General features: G+C 46.2%; 1 protein-coding gene across 3 annotated transcripts in view; it reads left to right on the top strand.

Moving 5' to 3' along the window:
* LOC141258813 (cytochrome P450 2K1-like) overlaps positions 1-26,970 on the top strand; it is a 312,341-nt gene that overhangs the window by 224,938 nt on the left and 60,433 nt on the right. For 2 of the 3 annotated variants that reach the window (XM_073673962.1, XM_073673961.1), the window contains exons 5-6: positions 8,676-8,836; positions 16,836-17,012. In XM_073673962.1, the coding sequence (XP_073530063.1) occupies positions 8,676-8,836; positions 16,836-17,012 (338 nt within the window). The remainder of the gene's footprint in view (positions 1-8,675; positions 8,837-16,835; positions 17,013-26,970) is intronic. The other variant, XM_073673963.1, reaches the window with a different exon arrangement.

The raw sequence follows: 26,970 nt of genomic DNA, 5'->3' as shown, positions 1-26,970 counted from the left end.
AGCTCTGCTTGCAAGTTCCAGCCACTTCACATATATGCAATTTTCACACTTATGGTCACATGACACTTAGCTTTTCTTCCTGCTTCTCTTGGTATTTCAATAAACATTAACCCTCCGTCACATACAATAGGCCTGACAGGCACATCTCTTTTACTTTCATTTCTCCTTCCTCACCAGATTGTGAGGAAATCCCCTCCCTCCAGGTAGTCTCCTGTCTCTAGCAGCTCTGTGAAACCTCATACCACAGTTGGATTGCAGAGCTTCAGGAGGACAGATATAACTGCGCTAATCTCTCAGGCTCATTGTATGTGAACACGTCACACTCAATAAGGTTGGTATTTTATGTTTTTATTCATCACAATTGTTTATTTAGCTTGTTTTATGAATGTATAGCACAAAGTGTAACGATATTTCATAGAAATAAGGCAGATTAAAAAAGAAAGTGTGCTGCTCAGGCATATACAGTAGTTCCCTAACACATATTCCTTCTCTTGCTTCAGATTATCTGCTAAAATGGAGAGGAAAATGTACAATTTATCAAAAAACCTTGATGTTGAGGAAGTAACAAACATGCTGTTAGATGATGCAGACCCCACACTGAATGAGGATTTAGGAGAGGAAAGTGAGATTGATTCTCATGATGAGGTGGAAGTATGTGAAGTGGATTCTGAAACAGAGCAAGATGGTGACAGTGATGAGGATGAAGATGTAGAATCTTATTATATGGGAAAAGATAAAAAAAAAAACAATGGAACAAGAAGCCACTCCAGAAAAAACGTAGGGAACCTCAAAACATTATTACTCACCTTCCTGCAGTTATAGGAACTGCAAGTAATGCAAAACTGCAGTTGAATGCTGGAATAGTTTATTCACAGATGACATTCTGGACTCTATTGTCACATATACCAACCAATATATAGACATTATAAAGGACAAGTTCATCTGCAACAGAACCATCAAGGCCACAGATGAAATAGAACTGCGTGCTTTTTTTGGATTATTATACCTTGCAGGAGCTTATAGGGCAAACAGACAAAGTTTGGAGGAACTTTGAAGTAAAGATGGGGATGGAGTTGAAAAATTTGGCCTTGTTATGTCCATAAACAGATTCAAGCTTCTAATTCGTTGCCTTCGGTTTGACGACAGAACTACCCGAACCGAACGTAAAACACATGACCGACTTGCTCCAATTCGTGATATATTCCAAAAATTTGTTGAAAACTGTAAAAAAAGCTATTGCCCTGGGGAGAATCTCACTATTGACGAAATGCTCCCTGGTTTTCGTGGTAAATGTGCCTTTCGTCAATATATTCCATTAAAGCCTAACAAATATGGAATAAAAATGTATGCCCTTGTTGATGCCAATAAGACCTACACTTACAACCTGGAAGTTTATGCAGGAAAACAACCAGAAGGTCCTTACTGTGTCAGCAACAAACCCAGTGATGTTGTAAAAAGACTGGCTGAGCCCTTATTTGGATCGGGTCGCAATATAACAGCTGACAATTGGTTTTCCAATTGTGATCTGATTGATTATCTGAAAATGCAGAAGCTTTCATATGTCGGAACTGTAAGAAAAAATAAAAAAGAATTGCCTACACAGTTTGTAAGTGTGAAAGGGAGACAACAGTACAGCAGTATGTTTGCATTCCATAATGGAAAGGTTTTGGTTTCCTATGTACCACAAGCAATGTCACAAATGTCATAATGCAATCTGTCTGACACATGCAAAAATTATGTGTAATTCTTGCTCTTTGATCTGCAAGTGTAATTTTTCTCGGGAAACTTCAGGATCTAATTCTGATTGAATATGTGTTTAATAGTACTTAAGGTACCTTAAAATTAAGTTTGTTTCCATAAATTTTCTTTGTACAGTTTTTTGACAGAGTCGAACTGGGGACTATTTGGCGGGAGTTTTGAAATGTTTGTATTTCAGAGTTATTAGTTTTATGTTAAGTAAATGGTTTTTTTTTGCACCTGATTATGTGTAGTCTCTTTTATTACATCCCTATGAAGGTCACTGATCACTTTTAGAGCACTGAAATTGCAAACATTAGATATTATAGGTATTTTTCTAGCCTGCGCCTGACAGTCACATTGTATGTGAACTCGTTAGAACCGATATTGTATGTGACGGAGGATTAAGAGAATTAGAAAGAGTATCTTGTCAGCAGTGACTGTAAGTGTGCAAATTGCATATGTGCTTTGGGTGGGTGTGGCGCGCCAAACTGAATTCTTGCCCCAGGTAACAGAAAACCTAGATACACCTCTGTGTCCTGAGCCCATCAGAGGACATGATTCTGAAGGTCCAGCATCCATCTAGGGTTTACATTACTACGTGGTGGACCACAGAAAGCAGAACTGTATTTCCCTTGAGCGATTAGGAGAGATGAGCTAATCTCTTGAAATTCTTTTTTGACAGATTCACTAAAATTTGGCAAATTTGAAGATTATATTTGTTCCAAGTTGAAACTGTCACAATTGCTGTTAGGACAGGAAAGGAGTTATAAAATAATAAAAAAAAATCTTTATACTTTCCTTTCCTCACCTGTTTTGCCGCCTCCGCTAAAGCTCCAAACCTCTTTGCACTGATCACAAAAGCCACTTCATTCCAGCTCCGAGGCCAATCTGATATACTAGATGGTGGCCCGATTCTAACGCATCGGCTATTCTAGAATATGTATGCGTCCGACCGGGCACGACTAATCAGCGAAGCAGTGTTTAAATGGGTTGTGCACTACTTTAAATTAACCCCCCAATGTATCCCCCCGGGGCCCCTAATGAATTTTGGAGGACCGGGGAGCGAGGCCGCCGGTCGGGGTACTTCTGTTGCAAGCAGCCGGGAGATGACCGGCTAGCACAGGGTGAGCATATAAGGGCGATGACTGGCTAGCACAGTGTGAGCATGTGAGGGTGAGCGTGGGAGCGTGTGAGGGTGAGCGTGTGAGCGGGTGAGCGTGGGAGGGTGAGAATGTGAGGGTGTGAGGGTGAAAGTGGGAGCGGGTGAGCGTGGGAGTGGGTGTGAGAGTGAGCGTGGGAGCATGTGAGGGTGAGCGTGTGAGTGTGAGCGTGGGAGCGTGAGAATGAGAGTGTGTGAGGGTGAGCGTGTGAGCGTGTCAGGGTGAGCATCTGAGGGTGAGCGTCCGAGGTTGAGCGTCCGAGGGTGAGCGTCCGAGGGTGAGCGTCAGAGCCTGAGCATGAGCGTCAGAGCGTGAACGTGAGCGTCAGAGCGTGAGCGTCAGAGCGTGAGCATCAGAGCGTGAGCATCAGAGCGTGAGCGTCCTAGCGTGAGCATGTGAGCATCTGAGCATGAGCGTCCGAGTGTGAGCGTCAGAGCGTGAGTGTGAGCGTCAGAGCGTGAGCGTCCGAGCGTGAGCGTCAGAGCGTAAGCGTCAGAGCGTGAGCATCAGAGCGTGAGCATCCGAGCGTGGGCATTGAGCATGTGAGCATCAGAGCGTGAGCGTCAGCGTGAGCGTCAGAGCATGAGCATGAGCGTCAGAGAGTGAGCGTCAGTGTGTGAGCGTGAGCGTCAGAGCATGAGCGTGAGCACCAGTGCATGAGCGTGAGTGTGAGCGTGTGAGCGTGAGCGAGAGCGTGAGCGTCCGAGCGTGAGCGTCAGAGCCTGAGTGTCAGAGCATGAGCATGAGCGTCCGAGCGTGAGGGTCCGAGGGTGAGCGTCCGAGCGTGAGCGTCCAAGCGTGAGCGTCAGAGCGTGAGCATCCGAACGCGAGCGTCAGACCGTGAGCGTCAGAGCATGAGCGTGAGCGTCTGACGGTGAGCGTCCGAGGGTGAGCATCCGAGCGTGAGCGTCAGAGCGTGAGCGTCCGAGCGTGAGCGTCAGAGCATGAGCGTGAGCGTCTGACGGTGAGCGTCCGAGGGTGAGCGTACGAGCGTGAGCGTCCGAGCGTGAGCGTCAGAGCGTGAGCGTCAGAGCGTGAGCATGTGAGCGTCAGAGCGTGAGCGAGAGCATGAGCGTCAGTGCGTGAGCATGTGAGCATGTGAGCGTCAGTGCGTGAGTGTGAGCGTCCGAGCGTGAGCGTCCGAGCGTGAGCGTCCGAGCGTGAGTGTGAGCGTCAGAGCGTGAACGTCCGAGCTTGAGCGTCAGAGCGTGAGCGTCAGAGAGTGAGCATGTGAGGGTCCGAGCGTGAGCGTCAGTGTGTGAGCATGAGCGTCCGAGCGTGAGTGTGAGCGTCAGAGCGTGAGCGTCAGTGCGTGAGCATGAGCGTCAGTGCGTGAGCATGAGCGTCAGAGTGTGAGCGTGAGCGTCAGAGCGTGAGCGTCTGAGCGTGAGCGTTAGAGCGTGAGCGTGAGTGTCTGAATGTGAGTGTGAGCGTCAGAGCGTGAACGTCCGAGCTTGAGCGTCAGAGCGTGAGCGTCAGAGAGTGAGCATGTGAGCGTCCGAGCGTGAGCGTCAGTGTGTGAGCATGAGCGTCCGAGCGTGAGTGTGAGCGTCAGAGCGTGAGCGTCAGTGCGTGAGCATGAGCGTCAGAGCGTGAGCATCAGAGCGTGAGCGTCTGAGCGTGAGCGTTAGAGCGTTAGCGTGAGTGTCTGAACGTGAGTGTGAGCGTCAGAGCGTGAACGTCCGAGCGTGAGCGTCAGAGCGTGAGCATGTGAGCGTCCGAGCATGAGCGTCCGAGCGTGAGCGAGAGCGTGAGCGTCAGTGCGTGAGCATGTGAGCGTCAGAGCGTGAGTGTGAGCGTCCGAGCGTGAGCGTCCGAGCGTGAGCATCAGAGCGTGAGCGTTAGAGCGTGAGCGTCCGAGCGTGAGTGTGAGCGCCAGAGCCAGAGCATGTAAGCGTCAGAGCGTGAGCGTTAGAGCGTGAGCGTCCGAGCGTGAGCGTCAGAGCATGAGTGTGAACGTCAGAGCGTGAGCGTCAGTGCGTGAGCGTCCGAGCGTGAGTGTGAGCGCCAGAGCCAGAGCATGTAAGCGTCAGAGCGTGAGCGTTAGAGCGTGAGCGTCCGAGCGTGAGCGTCAGAGCATGTGTGTGAGCGTCAGAGCGTGAGCGTCAGTGCGTGAGCGTCAAAGCGTGAGCATCAGTGCGTGAGCATCCGAGCGTGAGTGTCCGAGCGTGAGCATCTGAGGGTGAGTGTCAGAGCATGAGCGTCTGAGTGTGAGCGTCTGAGAGTGAGCGTCAGAGCGTGAGCGTCAGAGCGTGAGTGTCAGTGCGTGAGCGTCAGAGCATGAGCGTGAGCGTCCGAGCGTGAGCGTCAGTGCGTGAGCGTGAGCGTCAGTGCGTGAGCGTGAGCGTCTGAGCGTGAGCGTCAGTGCGTGAGCGTCTGAGGGTGAGCGTCAGAGAGTGAGCGTGAGCGTCAGAGCGTGAGCGTCCGAGCGTGAGCGTCAGAGCGTCAGTGCGTGAGCGTCTGAGGGTGAGTGTCTGAGCGTGAGCGTCTGAGCGTGAGCGTCCGAGCGTGAGCGTCTGAGGGTGAGCGTCAGAGCGTGAGCGTCCGAGCGTGAGCGTCTGAGTGTTTGCGTCTGAAGGTGAGCATCTGAGGGTGTGAGGGTGAGCGTGTGAGGGTGAGCGTGTGCGGGTGAGCGTCTGAGGGTGAGTGTCTGAGGGTGTGAGGGTGAGCGGGTGAGGGTGAGCGGGTGAGGGTGAGTGTGTGAGGGTGAGCCGCTAACGGCCGCCATCTTGTTCTGAAATCCCGCGTCGCTGATTGGCCCTGGCCTGACCAATCAGCGACTTGGGATTTCCTGGACAGACAGACAGACAGGATAAGACAATTATATATATTAGATGTGATTGGTCTCACGTGGTCACAGGGTAGGAGTGAAGCAATACACATCATGATAGGAACACATGAAGCTGGAATGGAGCGACCACTCATGGAAAAAAAAACAAGACCAGCGTGTAAGATAGGATCTGCGGTGGATGTGTCAGAACAGGTGAAGAAAAAGTTTTTATTAATTTTAACCTTTCCCTGACTTTCAAGAGAAACTGATATTTTCTTGGCTTCATACAAGTTGAAACCAGAAGTTTACATACACAATATAAAAAGGCACATTTGTATGTTTTTCTCAATAACTGACCTGAAATCAGAATAAACCTTTTCTGTTTCTCTCTCTCTTACTATTCTGGCATTTGGCAAAAATTAAAAAATATGGTAATCCTACTTGACCTAAAAAGGGAAAGGTTCATTCTGATTTCATGTCAGATATTGAGAAAAACATGCACATGTGTCTTTGACACGCCCGCTGCATTGGGGTCATATTCGACACTAAACTTTCCTTTACTCCCCAAATCCGTTCACTCACCCGCTCTTGTCACCTGCATCTTAAAAATATCTCCAGAATCCGACCTTTTCTCACCTTTGAAACTGCTAAAACTCTTACTGTTGCTCTTATTCACTCTCGTCTAGACTACTGCAATCCTCTTCTGATCGATCTCCCTCTTACCAAACTTTCTCCTTTCCAATCCGTCCAGAATGCGGCAGCCAGGACCGTATTTCTGTCCAGCCATTGCTCAGATACCTCTATCTTGTGCCAGTCATTACACTGGTTACCCATTAGCTACAGGGTCCAATATAAACGCATCACTCTCACCCACAAAGCTCTCGATAGTTCTGCACGCCCTTATATCTCCTCTCTCATCTCTGTCTATCACCCTACATGTGCCCTCCGTTCTACAAATGACCTAAGACTAACATCCCCCATAATCCAAACCTCGCACCTCCATCTCCAAGACTTCTCTCATGCTGCTCCAGTTGTCTAGAATGCTTTACCTCAGATGGTCCGACTGATGCCTAGCCACCACGTCTTCAAACACGCTTTAAAAACATATCTCTTTAAACAAGCCTATCGTCTCAACTCAGTAAACTAACTTTCCCCTGTTCCCTCCTTCTAAATAGTATTCAGAATCTGTTCCCTACTATTCATCTGTCTCCACACCCTCCATGCACATGATAACTGCACTCGATACTTGATTATTGCACTTAAACATATGAGCTGATGATCGCATCATGCAGCTTTATAAGAAAATCCCTATTTATTATAATTGGTAGACATGAAATAACAATCACTTATCACCTATTGTGTCCCCCCATTTCCTTGTAGATTGTAAGCTTGCGAGCAGGGACCTCACTCCTGATGTAACTGTTTAAACTGTCTCACCTTGTATTTAATTTATTGTCTGTACATGTCCCCGCTTAATTGTAAAATGCTGAGGAATATGTTAGCGCTATATAAGTAAAAATTATTATTATTATTATTTTTATATAGTGTATGTAAACTTCTGGTTTCCACTGTATGTATCAAATCTCCAAATTGTCAGATGCTGGCTAATCCAAATTTTGAAGGAAATTCATAATTATTCATAATCCATATCACCTTTCATCAGCCTAAGGCTGTTCATAATTAGTGTTGGATCGTATCGGCCCTTGAAATTTTAGCCTAGGAGAATCATGTGTAAGGATATGAACATGTGTGGCAATGCCCATATTTCCCCCTTAAAACCCTAGAATGCATGACCATAAAAATCTACTTTTTCACATACCTGGGGCCTTTTAGGCCCGTGTTCAAATACTGTAAATCATGATAGAGATAGGTGTTAGAATGTTTGTATAGAACTGTGTGATAAGATTAAGACTGACCAGCAACAGACTGCAGGGTCAGAGAGAGTTAATATTGTGACTCGCCCACAAGGGTGGAGTTAGTGTTAGGGCAAGTGACTGCTTCCTGGTAATTAGCGAGTTGGAGTATGGAGTGTAGAAGTGTAAGGTGAGCAGTGCTTCCATTGGGTTGACATACAGTAACAGGAATCTTAAAGACAGGGATAGCGAGATCCTAAAGAAGAAGTGACAAGGTAGTCACACTTGCCTTCCAGAGGAGGCATCCATGGATAGGAAGCCGATTCACGAACCCCTTGCAACTCCGAAGGTAAAGGCCCTAAACTGGACTGAGTTTGTGGAACTAGTGAGGGTCCAGAGTGGTAGATGCAGGGTGCCAGTAGTGGAAGAAATAAGACACAGAACCGCTGAGCGAGTAGAGAGGCTCGCTGATCAGGACTGTGGCGACAGGCTGGATTGTGGCAATGTAATGTACAACCATTGTTTCTGCAAAGCCCTGGAGTAAAACTACAGAAGAAGGATATGATGTGAGGGAGAATTATTTATACCGTAGAGGAAACAATCATAAGACGTTGTGCCCGCTAACCATTGTATATATCCTTTGCCAAGTTATCATTTAGTAACGACTCTATGTTTGAAGGACAGTTACCTTTAATGAACTGTGGGGTGGTCTGCATGGGCATGGTGTGCTCACAGCACAAGTCCACACACCCAGCCAGGACCAACACTTTCATGCAGTGCGCCGGGACGTGAAAGGAGACAATACCTCGCAAGCAGCTACCACCCCGCACTGCTCTACAAATGTTTGATAAATGTTAGATTTAGGGTCCCATCAAGAGGTACATCTCGTCCTGGATGATATATTCTCATGAATTTCTCAATTTCTGCACTAAGTACCTTCATTTTTATAATTATATTCTATATGACAGTAATGCAGTTTAAATGTCATATATTTTGTGTTTGCATATATCAGAGGCGGCTGCATTCTTTTGTTTCTATGATTTGCAGTCATGACAGGGGCTTGCCCTTGTTCACACTTGCTTTGTTGTGTTCAGAGGTGCTGGTCAGAATTTTGTTTTTTGCAATTACAACCACTGTCTTCTGTTTTTCCAGGTGAACCCTTTGATAACACCATGACTATAAATGCTGCTGCATGTAACATAATCGTCTCCATTTTACTGAGTAAGCGATTTGATTATGAAGATCCCACACTTTTGAAGCTGATAAAGATGAATAATGAAGTTACCAAATTAATTGCTACCCCAATGGCAATGGTGAGCAGCACAACTTCTTATTGTGTTTAAGAAATTGCATTATAGGCCATGCTTAAGATATATAATGTGTGATTGGTGAGGCTGCAACCCATAAGGAGAGCCTACTCTTAAAATTCTAATCTTAAAAACAGCTTTCTCAACAGTGTCGTAGTCCTTTGCTAGTCAAACGTTTGGAACGCCTCTTCATACAATGTTTTCCCTTGTTCATATTGGAATGTACAAATTATAGATTTAGACTGATGGCAGCAAAACCTAGAAGTAACACATATGGAAAAGATAAGTAAAGGAACAAGTCAAACCAGAATTTATATTAAACCTAAAATTCCTCAAAGGACCTCTTTTTATTTTGATAACAGCTTTATATTGCCTTGGCATTCTATCAAGCAGCTTTATCAGGTGTCATCTGGAATGGCCTTATAATAGTCTAGCAGGAGGTCCCCAGAGGTGCTGAGCACTTGTTAGCTGCTTTGCCTTAACTCCAACTCATCCCAAGCAAAGTCAATTGGGTTGAGATCAGGTGATTGTGGACGCCATGTCATCTATCACAGAACTCCATCCCTCTCTCTTGGTCACATAGCCCTCACATAACCTGGAGATATGTTTTGGGTCCTTGTCCTGTTGCAATACAAATAATGGTCCCAGTAGCTGTAAACCAGATAGAATGGCATGTTTTAGCAGAATTCTGTGTTGTATCCATGCTGGCTATCTATGCTTGAATTTGGAATAAATCATCATCAGTGTCATCAGTAAAGCTCACCTACACCATCACATCTCCTCCTCTATGCTGGCCAAGACATGGCTGTCTTGGCCAGCCAAGACATGGTTGTCAGTACGAAAAATTTGAAATGTTGACTCCTAAGACCATGCACAGATTTACACTGATCTAATGTCCAGTTCTTGTGGTATTCATCCCAAACAAGTCTCTTCTTCTTGTTTGCAGTACAATGTAGTGGCGTCTTTGCAGCAATTAAACCATGAAGGTCGAGTCTCGAAGTCTAATCTGGACAATTGATGTTGACGTTATCTGAGGTGCAATCAATTTGCAGTTTCTGAGGCTGGTAACTCTGATGAACCTATCATAAGCAACACAGCTAATTCATCGACGTCCTTTCCTGGAGTGGTCCTCATAAGAGCCAGTTTCGCCATAGTGATTTATGGTTTTCATGCCTGAACTTGAAGATACCTTCAAGGTTCTAGTAATTTTTTCATATTGACTTACCTTCATGTGTTATAATAATGATGGACTATCATTTTTCAATGCTTAGCTGAATGGTTCTTATAATATTCTGGCTTCGAAAAAATTATAATAGGGACTGAGTACCAACACTGCCTCTGCAAAACACATCTGATTGGTGAAGACACTGTTAGAACCCTCCTGTTTGTTGTTTCCATCTTGTGTTTTGCACTAACGTGACCATCTGCCTATATATTCCAGCTCCACCCTTTTGGCTGTGCTGGACTTCAGTGTTGTTTTACTGTTTTGCTAACCAGGTGCTTCTGTGCCTATCTCTGTCAGTTTGCTTGGTCCTTCTGGGACCTCTAGTACCTTTTTGTCAGTTTATCTTTTTGTTTTCTGTAACAACCTTCTCTGTTCAGGAGGTGTCCCATTTTTGTTTCAGTCCTTAGTTCTTTTAGGGACCCCTTCCTTTATGCTATAGGTCTTCGTTCAGACGAGCTGTGGACTAAGGTGGGTCTGTTCGCAAGGAACAGGCAGCCCGCTACATCATAGGGATTCAGCTTGTCTTACTGTAGGTATAGCATTCCCCTTTCTTTCCTTAGTACTTGTTGCAGATCATACAGTAAGTCCAGCCCAAAAAAACTAAAAGGGAAGAAATTCAGGGATCAGTATGGCTTCCGTCCAGGATTTGGCTCAATGCTTCCAGGGATTGTCTCTGGAGATGGCCGAGCTCCAGCAACACGTGAGTAGGTGTTCTGGAGCGCATTTTGTGGAACCAAGGTAGGACTGCCTGATGTTTTTTATGGTAAACAGTAAGATTTTTTTTTCTTTAAAAATGCTTGTTTGATATATTTTCGTTTGAGACCAAGGTCCTCTGGGAACGAATCACAGCGCATTGGTTTTATTATGTCACTTTTGCGCAATGAACCACAAGGATGGGCCTTTTCTCTCCAACCTAATGATTCATGCTTACGGTTGGTAGAAGAATTTTTTTCTGCTATGGGTCTATTATATGACTATCCTGATCGAATCTCATCTGTTGAGGCAGAACTCAGGCATTTGAATCAGGGGTCAGGTGATGTTGAAAAATATTGCACACACTTTAGAAGATGGGCTTCAGAAGTCAAATGAAATGATCCTGCTCTGAAATGTCTATTTCTTGCTGGTCTGAGTGATAGGTTAAGGATTTGCTAATTTCATTCCCCGCACCTGAGACTCTGCAGGATGCCATGCAATTAGCTGTTCTTGTGGATAGGAGGCTGAGATCTAGGCAGAATGAGGTAAAGACTCCTGTATTGCCAGGTCCTAGTCCCCAGAAAATCTGCTCAGACAGAAGAGAACTGACGGAGGTTGGGGCGATGTCGCTCCGCCCTCAGGAAAGAGACCGGAGGTTCTCGGAGGGATTGTGTCTTTTTTGTGGTAAAGCTGACCATTTGATTAAGTATTGTGAGCTTTGTTTAAGCTACTGTTCCCTAGAGTCACTTGTTTAATCTGACTATCCCTGAAAGAAAGGCTTTGGAGGAGTACATACAGACTAGCCTGGCTGCTGGTCACATTAGACCTTCTAAGTGGCCTGTGGCAGTTGGATTTTTCTTTGTTAAAAAAAAGGATGGGGGTTTACGTCCATGTCTGGATTTTTGTGAAATTAATAAGATTACTGTACGCAATTCCTACCCATTGCCGTTAATTCCTGACTTGTTTAACCAGTTAGTGGGGGACAAGTGGTTCTCTAAGATTGATCTCCGGGGGGCATACAATTTGTTACGAGTGAAGGAGGGTGATGAATAGAAAACTGCTTTTAACACTCCGGTAGGTCATTTTGAGAAACTGGTGATGCCTTTTGGTCTTACTAATGCACCTGCATTTTTTCAGAACCTTATTAATGACATCCTGAGACCTTTGATTGGTAAGAATGTGGTTGTGTATTTAGATGACATTTTGATTTATTCGCCAGATCTGGAGTCCCATTGGCAGAGTGTACGGCTGTGCAGGAATGGCCTAGGCCTGTTGGTTTGAAATCTATACAGAGATTTTGGGGTTTTGCCAATTATTACAGGAATTTCATTAAGAATTTTTCTATAATTGTTAAGCCTCTAACCAATCTAACCAGGAAATGTGCGAATACAGTCCAGTGGACTAGTGAGGCCATTGAAGCGGTTAAGTATCTCAAAGAGAGGTTCAGTTCTGCCCCTATCCTTATGGAGCCTGATGACACCAAGCCTTTTTTGGTCGAGGTCTATGCTTCATCGGTGGGGGTCGGAGCAGTTTTGTCTCAGGAGAACAGGGATGGAGTACAGTCAAGGCCAAAAGTATTGAGAATGAGACAAATAGTAATTTTTCCAAAGTTTACTGCTTCATTTTTTGTAATGGCAGTTTGCATATACTCCAGAATGTCAAAGAGTGATCAGCTTAACAGCAATTACTGTACTTGCAAAGTCAATATTTGCCCAGAAAATGAACTTTAACCCCCAAAACACATTTCAACATCATTGCAGTCCTGCCTTAAAAGGAGCGGCTAACATCGTTTTAGTGATTGATCCATTAACACAGGTGTGGGTGTTGATGAGGACAGGGCTGGCGATCAATCAATCATGATTAAGTAAGAATGACATCACTGGACACTTTAAAAGGAGGCTGGTTCTTGGTATCATTGTTTCTCTTCAGTTAACCATGGTTATCTCTAAAGAAACACGTGCAGCCATCATTGCACTGCACAAAAATGGCCTAACAGGGAAGAGTATCACAGCTACAAAGATTGCACCTCAGTCAACAATCTATCGCATCATCAAGAACTTCAAGGAGAGAGCTTCCATTGTTGTCAAAAAGGCTCCAGGGCGCCCAAGAAAGACCAGCAAGCGCCAGAACCGTATCTTAAAACTGTTTCAGCTGCGGGATCGGACTACCAGCAGTGCCGAGCTTGCTCAGGAATGGCAGCAGGCTGGTGTGAGTGCTTCTGCATGCACTGTGCGGCGGCGACTCTTTGAGCAAGGGCTGGTTTCAAGGAGGGCAGCAAAGAAGCCACTTCTCTCCAGAAAAAACATCAGGGACCGACTGATATTCTGCAAAAGGTACAGGGAGTGGACTGCTGAGGACTGGGGCAAAGTCATTTTCTCTGATGAATCCCCTTTTCGATTGTTTGGGACATCTGGAAAACAGCTTATTCGGAGAAGAAGAGGTGAGCGCTACCACCAGTCTTGTCTCATGCCAACTGTAAAGCATCCTGAAACCATTCATGTGTGGGGTTGCTTCTCAGCCAAGGGAATCGGCTCACTCACAGTCTTGCCTAAAAACACAGCAATGAATAAAGAATGGTACCAGAATGTCCTCCAAGAGCAACTTCTCCCAACCGTCCAAGAGCAGTTTGGCGCCCAACAATGCCTTTTCCAGCATGATGGAGCACCTTGCCATAAAGCAAAGGTGATAACTAAATGGCTCATGGAACAAAACATAGAGATTTTGGGTCCATGGCCTGGAAACTCCCCAGATCTTAATCCCATTGAGAACTTGTGGTCAATCATCAAGAGACGGGTGGACAAACAAAAACCAACAAATTCTGGCAAAATGCAAGCATTGATTATGCAAGAATGGACTGCTATCAGTCAGGATTTGGTCCAAAAGTTGATTGAGAGCACGCCAGGGAGAATTACAGAGGTCTTGAAGAAGAAGGGGCAACACTGCAAATATTGACTTGCTGCATTAACTCATTCTAACTGTCAATATAACCTATTGGTACTCATAATATGATTGCAATTATATTTCTGTATGTGATATAAACATCAGACAAACACTAATTAAAACCAGAGGCCAGCAGATAATGTGAAAATATAATTTTGGTGTCATTCTCAAAACTTTTGGCCATGACTGTACATCCTTGTGCCTTCATTTTGAAAAAAATTTCGGAAACCGAACTGAATTATGATGTTGGAAATCGGGAGTTGCTGGCTATTAAACTTGCTTTTGAACATTGGCATCATTTTTTGGAAGGCGCTAGATTTCTTATTCAGGTTTTCACAGATCATAAGAATTTGATCTATCTGGATGCTGCTAAGCGCTTGAATGCCCGTCAAGCTAGGTGGGCACTTTTTTTTTCTCGGTTTCATTTTTCTGTTACCTATATCCCTGGTGCTAAGAATGTTAAAGCCGATGCTTTATCTCGCAGCTTCTCTCCTACAGTCGGTGCCGAGGAGGAGGAGAGCATTTTACAGAAAGGAGTTGTGGTGGCGGCATTGGACTCCGTTTTGGAGAATGGGAATCTGAAAGCTGAAGATGATGCTCCATCTAACACTCCCCATGGGAGGTTGTTCGTGCCTAGAACCTTTATTAGAGATTTGTTTGTGGAGTGTCATGAGTCTCGGTTGGCAGGTCATCCAGGAATTTCTGAGACTAAGAGACTTAACAGTCGCAGTTTTTGGTGGCCTGGATGGCAGAAATAAGTCATCAAGAGGGTGCGTCAATATACTGTGTGTGCTAGGTCAAAAGCTTCACATACTCCTGCTTTGCCCTCTGGAGGTTCCTAGTGCGCCTTGGACTCATCTCACAATGGATTTTATTACTGATCTGCCTGTGTCCGAGGGTTTTACTGTAATCTGGGTGGTCGTGGACCGTATTAGTAAGATGTGTCATTTGATTCCATTCATTAAGTTGCCCTGCGCCAAGACACTCGCTAATGCATTTGTTAAGCTGATTGTCAAGCTTCATGGCGTTCCCACAGATATTGTTTCTGATAGGGGACCTCAGTTTGTGGCTCGATTTTGGCGTGCTTTTTGTTATAGGCTGGGAGTCCATTTGTCAATTTCGTCTGGGTATCATCCTGAATCTAATGGACAGACTGAAAGAAAGAACCAGGATGTAGAACAGTTTTTGCGTTGTTTTGTGGCGGACAATCAATAGATGTGGTCTGAGTTTCTGCCTCTCGTAGAATTTGCTCTTAACAATGATACATCCTCCTCTGCTGGGTGTTCTCCTTTTTTTTGTTGTACTGGGAGACATCCGTCTTTTGGTTCGTTCTCCAAATTGGCGGTGCCGGAGGAGGAGAATTTTTCCACTGATTTGGAGAGAGTTTGGACTAATGTACGTTGCAACCTTCAAAAGGCTAATAAGAAGTCCAAGAAGTATTTTGACAGGAATCGTAAGGAGGTTTTGTTTACTGTGGGGGATCTGGTTTGGTTGTCCTCAAGGAACTTGCGATTGAGGATTCCCTCTAAAAAACTGGTTCCTAAGTTTGTGGGTCCATTTAATGTGCTTCAGGTTGTCTGCGGTTAGGTTGGATGTCCCTACTTCCTGGAAGATTAATCCTGTGTTTCATGTTTCCTTGTTGAAAAAGGCTGATGTATCAATTAGGGATGCTACTGTCACAGTTCCTCCTGTGGTGGAAGACGGCGAATATGAAATTTCTCGTATCTTGAATTCTAGATGGCATAGAGGTAGATTACAGTATCTCATCTCCTCGAAAGGTTACAGTCCCGAAGATAACTCCTGGGTAAGGGCGGATGATGTCTCTGCTCCTAGGCTTGTTAGAGCTTTTTACAAGAGGTTTCTGGAAAGGCCTGGGCCTGGAGGATCTGGAGGATCCTCATAAAAGAGGGGGTACTGTTAGAACCCTCCTGTTTGTTTTTTCCATCTTGTGTTTTGCGGTAACGTGACCATTTGCCTATATATTCCAGCTCCGCCCTTTTGGCTGTGCTGGACTTCAGTGTTGTTTGATTGTTTTGCTATCAAGGTGCTTCTGTGCCTATCTGTCAGTTTGCTTGGTCCTTCTGGGACCTCTAGTACCTTTTTGTCAGTTTATCTTTTTGTGTTCTGCAACAACCTTTTCTGTTCAGAAGGTGTCCCATTTTTGTTCCAGTCCTTAGTTCTTTTAGGGACCCCTTTCTTTATGCTATAGGTCTTCGTTCAGACTAGCCGAGGACTAAGGCGGGTCTGTTCGCAAGGAACAGGCAGCCCGCTACATCATAGGAATTCAGCTTAGTCTTACTGTAGGCATAGCTTTCCCCTTTCTTTCTATAGTAATTGTTGTATATCATAACAGACACTTTCTGAAGAACAAGGCCTTCACAAATAAACTCTTAATGAGACTGACCTATTCATTGAAAGCCATTCGAGGTGACTACTTAATGATGCTGCTTTATAGACTTTTGAACACTCAGAATTCACTCAGCTGATGTTTAGTGGAGAGAGGGGAATAAGCCACGGCCAGATACCCCTACTTATCTCCTCCATGAATACAGGATTGGGCATGCTGAAACCATACTTCCCCAAAATGCGAAATTCCAAGATTCCTGGAATCTGGGAAAATGCAGATTTAGGATGAAGGTCGTGCTTAAAAATCTCAAAAAAAAAACTTTGGAACTTCAATACTCCCAATACTTCTGGCACATGACATCTGCCATTAGGGATAAGTTGGAACATCTCATACACATGAGACAGTTGGACAATCTGAACAAAATTAGAGTGTTTAGTCAATTTCCCTGAAAGTTGCATTAGTAAATTCAGGATTGCCACAAATAAGCAGAAACAAGGATCGGTTGTGCATTTTAACCCATAGAATCCACCTAACAAGTATTGATGATCAACTGAGGTGCCAAGAGTAAGACCCCTACTATTCTGTTTTTGATGACATCCTAAAAATATACACGCTACCATCCCCCACACACAGGATCTTTGAATTTCCTTTTCCCAGGTTTGACCAATTGTGATCCCTATGATTATATATTTATAACTTATCATGTCTGTAAGTGGAACTTTTATATTTTTGGATAACACATTTAGGAAAGTACCTGGTTAGAAATAGAACTACAAAGGTCATCTATTTTTTTTGTGCAGCTTTATAACACATATCCATCTGTGATGCGCTGGTTTACAAGTGTGACTGAAAAGGTGTTCAGGAATATAGAAGAATTGCATGCGTTTAATCAAGAGACCTTCACCAACCACAGGAAACAACTGGACGTAAATGACCAGAGGAATCTTATCGACTCATTCCTAGTGAAACAACGAGAGGTACTAGAATACGTACTGATACATATGTGGCAGAGCTGAGCTTATCCTGTGGTACAATTCATGGTGAAAGCCCAATTTAGTTTTTTTTTTATACAGGACTTGTGGTGGAACAATATGGCTTGCTGAAATGGCATTAGTGTATTTTAGAAGTAAATTTTGTAGTATTACAAATGGCACATGGTAGCTGCGGCTGTTACAGATTGCAGGAAACTTAAAGAGTAACTATTGTAATAATTTTTAATTCATAAATAAATAATACACATGAAAATATGTAAAATATCTTATCTCACACACCTGTCCTGGGTATGTGTCAAGCAAGGTGTGAAAAAGACTAAGTGCAACATGAAGGGAAGAGGGGAAGGAAGCCCAAACACTAGAGAAAGGGGGAGTGGAGACCCCTAGGCAGATCTAATAACACCCTGCCTACCCTACCATCCCTATATTGGTTCCACACCAATCATCGAGCAGGACCCTAAACCCTGTATGTCCCTAGAGCTTGGCCCTAGATAGGAAGGGGTGAGCACTGGTCAGGCCCCACTACAAACTTAAGACAGCAAGGTAGACAAACAAAGGTGATGAACTTAGCTTGAGCAGACACCAGAGGAGAAATGCCAACTGTCTTCCAAGGGCACTAGTGAAGAAGCCAGACAACAACTAGTGCACCAAGCATGCACAAAAGTACATAGAAGTATCATCAGCGCTTTCCTGCAGCAAACTGAGAGTCTTTAACTCCCATACAAGGGTGTGTCAATTAACAGCAGGAGGGAGGTAGCCACTGGTTCCTAAAGGAAGAAGGATTAAGAAGGCATCTGCAATGCCAAGCTCAGAGACCTTCTACAGCCAGATCCAGAGCAGCTGTCTATAACACCTGTCACAACCGTGACCATACCCCCCATTCTACGAGAGACCTCCAGACACTGAGGACCAGGTTTCGCAGGATAAATTGTGTGGAATGCAGGAACCAAATTTGGGGCATTCACATCTGATGCTGAAACGTACATCCTTTCCTCTGGACCATAACCCTTCCAGTGCACCAAGTACTGTAGGGAATTATGCTGGAGATGAGAATCTACAAATCCTGGAAACCTGAAACTCCAAACTACCATCAACCATGATTGGGGGAGAGGACTCAAGAGGTTCTACATATTTCTTGAGCAGAGACCTGTGAAAGACATTGTGCATCTTAAGGGCATGAGGTAACTCAAGACGAAACGCTGCTGGGTTATGGCGGTTATTTTATTGGGACCAATAAATAAATCTAGGTCCCAGCTTCCAGGAACGAACTTCAACTTGATATTCCTAGTAGACAACCACACAAAGTCATTCACACTCAGGACCTGGCGAGCATTTCCTTTCAGCCATAAGTTTGTACATGTCTCCCATGAGCTTCAAATTACTCAGAACTCCCCGACACATAAAGGAGAGCGATGAAGCAAAATGTTACTCCTCAGAAACCTCCGAAGCCCCTCCCCCACTAAAAGTACCAAAATGTGAATGAAAACCGTATGCACCAAAGAGCAGTGACCTGCTAGTAGTTTCTTGGCAATGATTATGATTATATTTGTTGGCGATTGTATGATTTGCAAATTTTGCCAGCGGTAATTAAGATGCCCAATCCTCCTGGTTTTCGGAGACAAAACACATGAGGTAAGTCTCCAAATTCTGATTAATGCGCTCGATCTGCCCATTCAACTGAGGATGGAGAGCAAAGGAAAAGAACAGCTGCACCCCTAGTCGAGAAAAGAAAGCTCTCCAGAACTTGGAAACAAACTGGGTCCCCTGATCTGACACCACATCAAAGGGAACCCCGTGAAGCTTCAAGATCTCATTTATAAACACCTGAGCAAGAATCTTGGAAGTGCCAGTAATGTGATTAAGTGAACCATTTTACTGAATCCATCTACAACCACCAAAACAGTTTTGCCTGCACATACCGGTAGGTCAGTAAGAATATCCATGGACAAGTTTGCCCATAGCCTGCTAGGAATAGGTAGCGGAAGAATAGCACCAGACAGATACTTTAGAATGCGTGCAAATACTACAAGCTGACACATATTCTACCACATCCCGATGCAGCCAAAAACAACGAGAAAGGAGGTCTGCAGTTGCCTTACCACCTGGATGACCCACAAACACAGAGTTGTGATGTTCCCTAATTACTTTGTGGTGCAGACTAGATGGTACAAATAACCTTCCTGAAGGGCAGGAGGCAGGAGCGTCCCCCTGTGCCTCCAACATCTCACCCTCCAGTTCAGGGTACAATGCCGAGATGTCTACACCCTTCTGCAAAATTGGGGCAGCGTTCTCACAGTCACAACCACCAGGGAAGCTCCGGGAGAAAGCATCAGCCTTGACGTTTTTGACCTCTGGACAGAAAGTGACGACAAAATTGAACCTAGTAAAAAATAGCGACCATCTAGCTTGCCTAGGGTTGAGATGTTTAGCCGATTGAAGAAATGACAGGTTCTTATGGTTTGTGACAACAGTAATAGGATGGACAGCCCCCTCCAACCAATGTCGCCATTCTTCGAGCTCCAATTTATTCGCCAAAAGCTCCCTATTACCCACTTCATAATTTCTCTCAGCCGAAGAAAATTTCTTAGAAAAGAAAGCCCACTGACGCCATTTACCTGGTGACGGACCTTGAGGCAACATAGTCCCAAGCCCCACTTCTGACGCACCAACTTCCACAATAAAGTATTGGGAAACATCGGGTTTACTGTGTATAGGCGCAGTGGCAAAACAACTCTTTAGGGAGGAAAAAGCCTGCAGGGTGGCATCCGACAGTTAGGCGTCAGTCTGTGGCTGGATTTGAAATGGGTCCAGGACCTTCTGTGGTCTCCCATTTCGGTCCAGCTGGGGCTGATGCTGCTCTGCATCGTCATCTGCCTGAACGCCTAGTTGGTCCACGAGATGTGCAGACTGTCTCCTGGGTATTTGTGCCTAGCAATGTTAAGCATAGGTTGCAGAGGGAGACAGGGCTTTTGGAGTCTAAGTCCAGGATTCGCTGCACTGAGCACGCCCGTGACCTGGCGGATCGTGATTGGTGGTTTGGCACCCACCTGACCCGGTGACCTGGCACCGCCTGATTGGTCCACGGGTAGCGTCACCAATGGCGCATCGGTGGGCAGGGCTTAGTCTTTAAAAGGCCCGCCCACAAGCATTGCGGCACGGTCTGATCATTTGAGCAAGTGATGCTGCTGTGTGCCCAACTGTGTTCCACGTCCTCCCTAGCTGTTCGCTCCGTAACCTGCCGATGCCAGAGTTCGCTCGCCTAATTAGCACAGGTCGCTTAGGCAGGCTAGTTCCATAGAGGCAGGCTAGTTCCATAGAGGCAGGTAGTTTCGCTAGCAGTCTGGCTCTGCCAAAGGGGTCGCCTAACACCCTGAGCAGCCTGCAGACGTCCTATCCTCGGCTATCGCCTGTCAGCCACGTGGAGTAGTACCCTTCAGTCTGGTAGCACGCTGGCTGGAGGCACGTGTACCCGTTGGCGTAGTCACACATGCATCCAAGCGCCGCCACTGTAGTCCCTGTGCTGTAACAGGACTACAGATAGTTTTTCTCCGCCTATCTCCCGTGCTGTTAACGGAGATAGTGCGATTTGGTATACCCGTTCCAGTGTGCAGAAACACGGAAGGGTTTTACATTTAAGTTGGTTGCTTTCTTTCCACCCGGAAAGTGTTCGGCAGCAGTCCACCAGGCTGCACCGCGGACCCTGGGGTCCGTTGCATTCCATTATATTAAAGTTGTCTGCAACCGCCCTCCTAACATTGACCATTTAGAAAGATTAGACCACTTTCTTGTCATGTCAGTAAGGGGTTGCACAATTATCAAATAATTTTGGATAAATTTCCAGTAAAAATTAGTAAAGCCCAGAAAAAGCTGTAGAGCTTTCAGGTTCTCGGGATGGTCCCAATCAAGGACAGCAGAGATTTTCTCGGAATCCATCCGAAAACCCGAAGATGACATAAAGTTCCCCAAAAACTGCACCTCCTGGACGGTGAAAACACACTTTTCTAGTTTGGCATATAATTTGTTATCCCTTAATATCTGAAGCACCTGTCTAACATGCCCATGATGTGTCTCAAAATCAGGTGAGTAAACCAAAATATCATCCAGATAGACCACCATAAACCTGCCCACCAAATGATGGAAAATATCATTAATGAAATGTTGGAACACCGCAGGTGCATTGGTCAAACGGAAAGGCATGACCATACTCTCGAAATGCACTTTCAGGGTATTGAATGCTGTTTTCCATTCATCCCCCTCTCTGATTCTAACCAGATTGTAGGCTCCCCTTACATCCAACTTGGAGAACATTTTAGCTCCCACAACCTGGCTGAAAAAATCTGGAATCAGAGGAAGAGGATTTGGATCTAGGAGGGTAATTTGATTTAATTCCATAAAATCTAAACAGGGATGTAGACCGCAATCTCTTTTCTTCACGAAGAAGAACCCCGCCAACATGGGCGAAGATGATGATCCAATATATCCCTTCTCCAGACTTTCCGCAATTAAATCCTTCATGGCTTGTCTCTTAGAGCCAGAATGATTATACAGTCTGGACTTTGGTAGTTTAGCTCCGATGAGAAGACAAATCCTGACACCCCCTCTCAGAAAAAATGTCCTCAAAACCAGACAAAAATGCAGGTAAGGTCTCTGTAGAGACTGTAGAAAGGGAAATGTTTAAACAGTTCTCATGGCAGTAATCTCTCCACTCAATGATTTCTCTGGATTGACAATCCGCCAATGGATTATATTTCACTAACCAGGGTAGACCAAGTACAATTGGAGTGGGAAGACCGTCCAAAACATAGCAAGGGATTATCTCACAATAAACTGACCCCACCCTCAGTATTATATTATGTACCATCTGAGTTAGAGCATTCTGTGCAAGTAGCACGGAGTCGATGGCAAAGATGGGAATGGGCTTAGATAAAGTACAGCAAGCAAGACCATGAGTTCTCACAAACTCATCATCAACTATGCAGACTCCAGCTCCACTGTCAACAAACACAGAAATTTTCTCAGTTTTGCTCTCTATCAACACCTCTGCTGCCAGGACAAACTGAGAACTGCAGGTTGCTGATAAACGCACCCCTTGATTATCCTACTCCAGACTACTAAGGGTTAATCGAGTTTACTTTTGCTTAGGAATCAAGGGACAGGCCCCAATAAAATGTCCCTTTTTTCCACAAAAAAAAACACAAGCCCTTTTTTTTGCGGATCTCGGGGGAAACGTACAATGCAGAGGCACCCCAAAACTGCATGGGTTCTTCCACCTCCCCAGTACTGGCTCACCGGGCAATGGGGCATTACCCCGAAAAGAGGGCTCCGGAGAAGGTGGTCTCACCGACCTATCCCGAAGGCGTCTATCATCACATATGGCCAAAGACATGGCAGCCTCCAAGGACTCTGGAGTTTCATACACTTCCAAAGCATCTTTCAACCTTTCAGTAAGGCCCTGAGAAAATTGGCTTCTGATCATTCCATTTTGTATCAGTTGCCTATCTGCGGAATTCAGAGCTATACGTCTCTACTGACTGATTCCCCTGCTGAAGACAACGCAGCCTGGAATCAGCCAAGAAGATTCAGTCAGGGTATTCAGAGATGAGGGCTAGAGCCCCTTCACAGACTGGAGACAAACCAAACCCTGTGACAAAGTGAAAGCCCAGGATTGAGGATCTCCTTGCAGTAGTGAGATCACACTCACTGCTTCTCCTGTCCAGAGTAGTAAGGACGAAATTTAAAATACAGTTTGCAAGCTTCCTTGAACAAAAAATACAAAAAACTTGTCCCTATCTTCTGAAAACCTGTCCAGGAGAGTAAATTTTGTTTCAAGCTGGACAGGCCTACCCGCAGAGTCCCCAACATTAGGGACCTGCAGCCACTGTTGCTGCTGCTGAACCTCATAGAGGAGGTCAGTCACATCCAGAGACAACCTGCGCAGCTGTTCTGCCAGCTCTGCAACGGAATCCATGAACCAAGGGAAAAGGTAAAAAAAAACACACCTGAAAAAAAACACACACAAATAAAGCCATGTGTAAGTTTTTTGTTTATTTTTTTCCCTATAAATGTACGGTGAGAATGTCACGCAAGGTGTGGGAAAGACTAAGTGCAACATGAAGGGAAGAGGGGAAAGAAGCCCAAACACTAGGGGAAGGGTGAGTGGAGACCCCTAGGCAAATCTAATAACACCCTGCCTACCCTACCATTCTTATTTTGGCTCCACACCAATCATCGAGCAGGACCCTAAACCCTGTATGTCCCTAGAGCTTGGCCCTAAATAGGGAGGGGGAGGGGTGAGCACTGGTCAGGCCCCACTACAAACTAAAGACAACAAGGTAAACAAACAAAGGGGATGACCTTAGCTTGAGTAGACACCAGAGGAGGAATGCCAACTGTCTTCCAAGTGACAGTATGCCAGTATTTGCTTCCTTCCCCTGAGTCTGTTGTTCACTGTTGTGCTCCAAATTGGGTTTTCCAAGTTGTCCAGTGTGGACCAATTACATCATCTACCTAAACCTATTTTTGGCCCATTGGCACACACACTTGTGTCTTGGGACTTAGACTCCTAGTCCCATTTTAGGTGTGATCCACTGTTCTGCCTTCTTCCACATCTGGTGCTATGTAGATTCCAGCATACGGCAAAACCTCCTTCACATCCCAAGTAAACAGACTGTAAGGTTCAGTAGAATATGGTTTATTGGTGCAATGATATGAAGATGTGTATTGGTAAAACTAAAAGAATACAAATGGTATCAATCAATACTGGGCACATCACAGAAAGTGACAGCAATGATAATACAATACAGAAGTATAGAGTAAGTACATTAATCATAACAGCTGTGACAATATTCATTGCAGAAAGCAGAGTTCTACACAGAAGTATATATCTAAACAAGCAACCTTGGCAGTGTACAGACCAAGAAGTACTAACTAAGATGGGGGGTTACAGAGCACATCTCCTTTCTACTGACACAATACATCTGCAACAGTGACTGCAACATGACGTACAAAAACAGGTTCTAACATAAGCATACAGTCAAGACTACAATTGTCACCGGATTAGCTGAAGGATGGGGATAGTTGTAAGGCGTGAGCAGAAGCAAGGAACACCTGTCTTGTCTGCCAGAGTCCAGGCTTGTCTGAAGACATGTCAGGGTGCTGTCCTAAAAGACACACTGAAGTTAAAGGGGAAGACACTTACATCTCTAGGGAAGCTTCCAGATTGTGCTAAACATATTTAAACGTCATAAAAGAATAACATATCACCTCTTACAAGTTGTACAAGTGTCAAACTACAAATACTTTCTCTTACTGTGCATAAATGGGCAGAACATCCACCTTATGTGCTGTTTTTATTCAGATTTTATTGCTGGGTTCCACTTCATCCATCCTGCTGATCCTGAGATTCCTGATGAGCTTCCCATATGCCTTCCTACTTGATGCATCAAAACTCGGGGTTCATGTACCAACCCGGACTTGAGGCTTAGAGGACATTTGCTAATGTCTCTACTTGGACTGATCTTAACCTCTCTATAGCATCGGCGTCTATGCCCCCTGCCAGGCAGAGATGCCGTCCCACTCACCTCCTCACTCCCTGCTCTGCGTTCTCTTCCTGCTGCCGGCGCGCGCAGCACCCCGGGCACTGTGCTTAGGGCGCGCGCGCTCCCTCCCTCTTAAATGGGCCACGCGCCCCGTCCTGAGGAGTCCCCGGCCAATAGCCGAGGGCTCTCCCATATATAAGGCACCTCCTCCAAAATGGAGGTGCCCGAGCAAAAGTTGTTGCACAGTGTTTCTTACCTCTGCTTCAGCCCTCAGGTCCCGCTGCTAGCCTGACTACCAGTCCTGCCCACCAGCCTGTTACCAGCCTGTTACCTGCCTGTTACCTGCCGTGCCTTCCAGCCCGCTCACCTGGGAGCACTTGCCTGTTGCCTGCCAGTTACCTGCCGTGCCTGCCAGCCCGCTCACCTGGGAGCACTTGCCTGTTACCTGCCTGTTACCTGCTTGTTACCTGCTGTGCCTACCCAGAGGCTCCTGCCGTCACTTGCCGTGACCACCTGCCAGCCTACCTAGAGACTACTGCCGTCACTTGCCGTGTCTACCTGATAGCCTACCAGGAGGCTTCTGCTCACCAGTCTGCCTGCTGTGCCCATCTGCAATTCCGGTCAGTCCCTGCCATCTGTCCCGTGGGAGTCACCTGCTCCCTTACAAGGTCGTCCCCAGAGTAGCACCTGGTCCCTCTGCTCGGTCCCTCCCGGGTCACGGAGTCGTTAGCCGCCTTACAACCAGGGTCAGTCCGAGTTGATACTTAGTTATGCCCCTCTGGGTCCCTCCTTTCACCGCAGCACAAAGGTTCCACCACCCGGATCCATAACAGTTTTCTTGGGCCATGGAACCCGGTGGCCCCTAGACCCCGCAATCTTCGACCTGCACCAGGAGGTCTTACGTCAGAGGGCTTAACATGAGTCAGTCCTGTCCTTCCTGCGGTTTGTGCCCGTTTTGGTCAAGTAGCGCCTGCTTCCGTGGCACCACAACCCAGTCCTATTATGGCATCCGGCTATGGACCCCGGCTCTCGGCACCTCCACGTTTTGCTGGCAACCCCGATTTTACTCAAGGTTTCATAAACCAGTTCACCCTGCACTTTGAACTCTTGGCACATCAGTTCATCTCCGACCGGGCCAAGGTGGCATTCATCATGTCCCATCTCACTGGGGAAGCACTGGCATGGCTAAATCCCCTGTGGGAGAGAGGGAATCCCCTGGTGTCCGACCTGTCGTCTTTCCTCGCTGCTTTCCGGAAAGTCTTCGATGAACCAGGACGAAAATCCTCTTCAGCCTCCTCTCTGCTAATATGCCATACGGTTCCGTACCCTCGCTTCTGAGCTTGCCTGGGACAAAGAGGCTCTGCTGTCCGTCTTCTGGGGGGGGGGGTTTCCGGACGGATTAAGGATGAGTTAGCCAGTCGGGACATTCCTACCACCCTGGATGACCTGGTGTCACTAGCTACCCGGATTGACATCCGTTTCCAAGAATGTACCAAAGAGACTACCCGGGAGTGAAGATGTCCTCGCCTTGCTCCTACTTTCCAGAGACCTGGCTCTCAACCAGCCACTCCCCGGGCGCACTCGCCCGAACCTATGCAGATTGACCAGACCAAGATGGTCAAATCTCGCCAAGAGTCACGCCGAGCCGAGGGGAGCTGTTTCTATTGTGGCAGTAAGGAGCACTTCATCCGTTCCTGCCCGGAGAAGCCGGGAAACTCCAGTGTCTAGGACGGCTCGGAGAGGTCATCCTAGGCAAAAGTAAGCCCTCTCCGTCCCTGACTTTGCCTGTCTCTATCTCCTGGGGAGAGAACCGTCACTTTGAAATTGCTCACTTGGATTCTGGAGCTGCTGGAAGCCTCATTTCCCAGTCCCTGGTAGAGAGATATCGGATTCCCACCAAACCTCTGGCTGAACCGTTGGCAGTCGCCTTTGTGGATGGAAGACTCCTTCCGTTAACCATCCTGCTCGTCACAGAACCTATAACTCTGCAGGTGGGAGTGCTGCACTCTGAGAGGATCTCCTTCCATGTGTTGTCCGGTCTCTCTCACCCCCTATTGCTAGGTCTACCCTGCCTTCAGAGACATGAACCCGTGCTGAACTGGCAATCCGGTGAAGTACTCTGTTGGGGGCAGGATTGCCATAAGACCTGACTGGTTCCAGTTCGCCCGGCTCGTCCTCCACCTACCCCGGCTAATTTACCCGGTCTACCGGCACCTTACTGGTCCTATGCAGATGTCTTCGGTAAAAAGGAAGCCGAGACACTGCCACCGCATAGGCCATATGATTGCCCGATCGACCTGGTACCCGGTGACTCTCCACCCCGTGGGCGCATTTACCCATTGTCGTTGGCCGAGACCCGGGCCATGTCGGAGTACCTCGAGGAGAATCTGGCCAGGGGATTCATC

Source organism: Phyllobates terribilis, unplaced genomic scaffold (assembly GCF_046119375.1).
Source record: "Phyllobates terribilis strain yellow unplaced genomic scaffold, ASM4611937v1 Scaffold_3__8_contigs__length_932513732, whole genome shotgun sequence".
Classification (NCBI taxonomy): domain Eukaryota; kingdom Metazoa; phylum Chordata; class Amphibia; order Anura; family Dendrobatidae; genus Phyllobates; species Phyllobates terribilis.
This window is presented reverse-complemented; position numbering and strand designations above follow the sequence as displayed.